The 5026-nt window shown below is 41.7% G+C and overlaps 1 protein-coding gene across 1 annotated transcript; it reads left to right on the forward strand.

Moving 5' to 3' along the window:
• Positions 1–1808: 1808 nt before the first annotated feature.
• On the forward strand, positions 1809–4034 carry hoxa13a (homeobox A13a). The gene is made up of 2 exons (XM_026300180.2): positions 1809–2551; positions 3034–4034. The coding sequence occupies exons 1-2, from the start codon at positions 1891–1893 to the stop codon at positions 3279–3281; spliced, it is 909 nt and encodes a 302-aa protein (XP_026155965.1). The 5' UTR covers positions 1809–1890; the 3' UTR covers positions 3282–4034.
• The last annotated feature ends 992 nt before the right edge of the window (positions 4035–5026 follow it).

A 5026-nucleotide genomic window follows, 5' to 3' on the forward strand; every position in this document is an offset into this window, starting at 1 on the left:
AACACAAAACCCAAATTAGTTTAGATAATTTTTGCATCAAACTGGGATAATCTGTATCAGTGGCCACAGTTGATTTGGGGATTTGGATTCCCATGTATTGTAATATGTGTTTCCAAGCAGTTCTTAAATCTTAAAACTTAAAACGATTTAATGTTGTTTAATTTCGTGTTGGGGTTTACACTATGGGTGTTTTGCGTATTGCTTTTGATGTATCAAAAAAAGAAGATAAAACCAAAGGCGCTGGTTAGAACTTACGTCTTAATAGACTAGAAAGCGTCTGCGTCCGTGTTTTACGCATTGGGGTGGTACATGTTATTTGGTTGATTTTGTTTTTGTTTTTTTCCTTATCTTTAATCCTCCAATAGCAGATAAGATAAACTATCACCCACTTAGTTTTGAAACTCTAGCAACAAATCCAGTGAAAGGTGCTGGATCAATTTCCTCCTCCATCATAGAAAAGGAGAGCCACTGGTTGTAAACACAAAACAGCAGACCAAACACACAGAAAGAGAGAGAGAGAGAGAGAGAGAGCGAGCTGGAGAGGGAGTGAGATCCCGTCCCCTTTTTTTCCAGAGATCATCATTTCACACGTATCTGCCAAAAAACACCTCCAAATATCTGCAAATATAAAAAATACATGCATTTTATATTTCCAACGCTGGTAACACAAAAGTACATACCACCCAAGTGTAGCGGGTACAGACTGGTTTGTGAGAGTAAACGGTGGAGAAAACAAAATGATAGTAAAAGTTAATGCCCTCCAATAGCTTTCATTGGGACAGGAATTCTCACCCCTCTTCCGCTCTTTTCAAGAGCTCAGACGGTTCCTTTAAAGCCTGAATAGCCCGACAGGCTGGATGGCTAGACAACAACTTTCAACTTGACCTTGGCCTCCAGCCGCGTCTACCTCCTATGTAAAACACGCACTGCCACCACCAGTTCCAGAGCTGTTTCTGTATTTGCAGGGTGAAGTGTCTGGAATATTCGCCTAAAAACATGGCTTTTTAAGTCCCATTTTCTTTATTTTTACCTGACGTTGGTGATGAGATATTTTTTTAAGAGGTCATTTCTCTGAATGGTGTTCCATAAATTCCATAAAATGTAGCAAATCAGTACTTCTCTATAGTGGGCTACTTTAATACCGTTCTGAATCCGCTGTTTGTGCTTAATACGCACGTACGGATATTTCATACTAGAGTATCTATAAATCAGCGGTCAACAGAAGTCTGTTTAATTCTGCGTCTGTGGTGTACAACATTTAAATTCAGTATGTTTATTTTCTGTAAGTTGGAATCTTCTTTGCTACATCGCTGTGTAATGAACCCAGTCCTATAGCGTTGCAAACAAAGGCTGGTCAGTGTGTGTGCGTAAAAGGCACAGGATATGCACATTAGTCATATGTAAATGATGAATCATAGATGTATTTGGAACATTTTCACCGCTCTTGAATAAAAGGCTTTCTTTCAAACTCCATATTTGAAAATCAGCCATTTAAAGCCACTGTTATCAGTCTGTAAGCATTTTGGGGGTTCGGAAATATAATTTAATATGAACTCAAAGGCAACTACTCTAATGAGGATCTTAGTTTTTCAAAAACAAACGCACAACATCCATCTCAATTGAAGCAGACAGCCAACAGCTAAATCCCTGGATAGGTACGGTCATCTTACTTCGCCGCATTTTTCTCCATTTAATTATCTGTACTGGGTGATGTTTACTGTCCTCTTTGCATAGCCGAGTCACGTGACAAGATCTTGGCCAATAACAGCGCAACCTCGAAGCTCTTGCGCGCGTCAGAGTGGCTTTACTCTCTGGGAACCAGTATCTCCTTTTTTCAGTCTCTGGGCTTTTTAAAAAAGAGCCAGAAGCTTCAATGTTGGATGCCGTGCTATGACAACGTCACTGCTCCTCCGTCCTCGCTGGGTCGATCCGTCGGTGATGTTTCTATACGACAACGGCGGCGGATCCGATGAAGTGAGCAAGAACATGGACGGTTTTACTGGTGGCAACTTTGCTGCAAACCAGTGCAGGAATCTGATGGCGCACCCCGCGTCCCTGGCACCCAGCACGGCTTACTCCTCCAGCGACGTTCCCACCTCCGGTATAGGCGAGCCAGTGAAACAGTGCAGCCCTTGCTCTGCAGCTCAGAATTCATCCAGCGCCTCCTTGCCATATGGGTACTTCGGTAGCAGCTATTACCCGTGCAGAATGTCGCATCACAGCAGCATAAAATCGTGCGGGGCGCAGCCGCCCTCCGCGTACGGAGAGAAATACATGGACACGTCCGCCTCGGGAGACGACTTTACCTCTCGAGCAAAGGAATTCGCTTTTTATCCCACCTACCCTTCAGGCCCATATCAACCTGTTCCAAGTTACCTGGATGTGCCTGTGGTGCCCACAATCAGTGCGCCTTCAGAGGCCAGACACGAGTCCCTGCTGCCTATGGAGAGCTACCAGCCATGGACTCTCGCCGCCAACGGCTGGAACGGGCAGGTTTACTGCGCCAAGGAGCAGCCCCAGCCTGGACATATGTGGAAGTCCTCCGTACCAGGTATGTGTTTCCTTAGAGTCCAGCCTTTATAAGACAGAACTGTTTGACAATGTTGGCGTGTTAAGATACTACACAGAAAACAAGATGCACATTGTACAGAATTGAGAGCAGGATATGTCACCGTGTCAACCCACAGAACAAACAGCACAACAATATGATCATTTTCATTTAAACAAAGCAGGATAAATATCTTATGGAGTTCGCCTCAAATGTTTTAGTTGACTTTAAAAAGTGAGAAAAGCCGTGCGTGGAGATAGTTTATTAATAAAGAAAATATTGTACCATAATCTCTGGAAAATACTAGTTATCACGCAATAACTAGCTTTTCTACATTTATATGAAATCAATTGAGGAATATTTGGCTCAGCTATTCTCACAATTTTGTTAATTGCAAGAAAAAAGGTCATGAGAATACTGGGCTTGAACCACTTGTTGAGAAGCAGCTTATGACAGCTCCTCTTGTGTCTTTCCTTCCCCCATAGACGCAGTCTCCCACGCCGGAGGAGACTCCGGCTCTTATCGACGTGGGAGAAAGAAGCGGGTGCCATACACCAAGGTGCAACTGAAGGAGCTCGAGCGCGAGTACGCCGCCAATAAATTTATCACGAAGGACAAAAGGAGGAGGATATCTGCCCAGACCAACCTGTCTGAGAGGCAGGTCACTATATGGTTTCAAAACAGACGCGTAAAGGAGAAGAAAATTGTCAACAAATTAAAAACCATCAGCTAGTTTTTTGTTTTTGTTTTTTTATTATTACGGACAATATCAGTGGGAGATGAACTATTAGGCCAACACGTACACACACACACACACACACACACACACACACACACACACACACACGGTTGGACTCGTGGAGAAAAGACTCTTTCTTGACTGAACCTCATTTTGTATGTTGCCAAATGATTTCCCGGGAGCATCTGGAACAAAATTTCTGAGGCCTAACAATGCGGGACTCCGCCTTTCCTGCCATTCGTTGTTAAATATTGTGAAGTGAGAGAAAAGAGATCATTATAGCAGCAGGATGTGACTTTTTTCCCCCTGACATACTCACTCTCCACGCAGGAAAACTAACCCCGAGTTCAGAAAGGTGTGCGCCACCGAGCTACACCTTTATCTGCAGGCTTATCTGAAGGCGAAGATTCACAGGAAGTGACGGTGTTACGGATTTGGACCTTGGGAAAGTTAAATATTAATCTCTCCTGGCTTCCCTTAAAAACCTACTCACATGCTTTGCTTGTATGTTTGTAAGTTTAGTCTTATCTTATATGAACCCATGCTCCCATTCATATCCAATTCATAGTGCAATTCTTATTATAATGCTTAGATAATCGTCCGAGATATGTGTTCATATCAATCATAGCTTTTATAATGCGTGCGTATTCATGTGGCTGTATATAGAGTAAATTCCAGCATGGTATCCAGGTTGTTTGTGTGTGAGACCAATATGTCAGTGTTTAAAGTCCGCCCCAATAAAATATGGACTTGGTTGAATTTTATCCAAGTTCTGTTGAAAATGGGCTTGTTTGTAAGTATGTGATTATACCCACAGCTCAGCTTTTCTTTTTACATTCAGCTGACAACCAGACAGACATCAACATATCTTTTCAAAAATCCATGCATTTAAAAATCCAATTTAAGGCCCAACACTCCTTAATGCGACAAACGAAGCGTAATTAAACAGTGACGGTGGGCTTGTGCTAGCTTTGCTGGGTTTATCTTATCTTACCTAGAAATAGTATTCACAAAGGCTATTTAGAAATCAAGACATTTGATATTTGAAGTGTTTGTTTGGATATAGAAAAAAGAAGAAATGAGCAGCTTCAGGCTCGACTGAGTGGAAATATGGGCTGACATCGCCATCTAGCGACGGCTTTGTGACATGCCTCAGTAGGTTGACCGAAGAAATCTCCATATAACAATAATAATAATGCCAAATAATAATATTAATAGTAATAATGATAGGTTGCAGACAGCAGCCATAATAAAGACACACAGGTGGACGTTTTAGGAAAACCTCATTTATTTTGATACTGAACATTTATAAAGCAATGCAGGCCCCTGATCTTTTCTCCATCTATATACTGAAATAATGTCTTATTCAAATTATCGCAGGGATGTGTAATTGTGAAAGGAACTGCGGTGAACTTGTGTGTATGAATAAAACGGAGAGAAACACATTTGGAGAGAAAAATACGTTAGATGAAAAAACCAGTTTCTCTGGTTAACTAAACTAAATAAATTGCTCCAGTATTAACGTTTGCCTTTACGTTGCCTTTTTCGGTTGCATTTATTGAGATGACGCAGTATTTATGTAGAGCCAGTATATGTTAATTATAATAGAAAGGCGAGCTGACGTGGTGAGCTAAATAACTGGCTCCATTTAGACGACTCGTTTCAAACGATGCAGGCGCTTCAGTATTAGTCTTCTGGTTTTTTACTTTTTACTCTAAAATTTACTGCTTCATAAGCGT

Source organism: Mastacembelus armatus, chromosome 11 (genome assembly GCF_900324485.2).
Source record: "Mastacembelus armatus chromosome 11, fMasArm1.2, whole genome shotgun sequence".
NCBI classification, from domain to species: domain Eukaryota; kingdom Metazoa; phylum Chordata; class Actinopteri; order Synbranchiformes; family Mastacembelidae; genus Mastacembelus; species Mastacembelus armatus.

Excerpts from the sequence above, each read along its gene's own strand:
- hoxa13a (XM_026300180.2), top strand. The coding sequence starts at position 1,891 with ATGACAACGTCACTGCTCCTCCGTCCTCGCTGGGTCGATCCGTCGGTG. Across the intron at positions 2,552-3,033 it reads GTGGAAGTCCTCCGTACCAG|ACGCAGTCTCCCACGCCGGA; the intron begins GTATGTGTTTCC and ends CTTCCCCCATAG.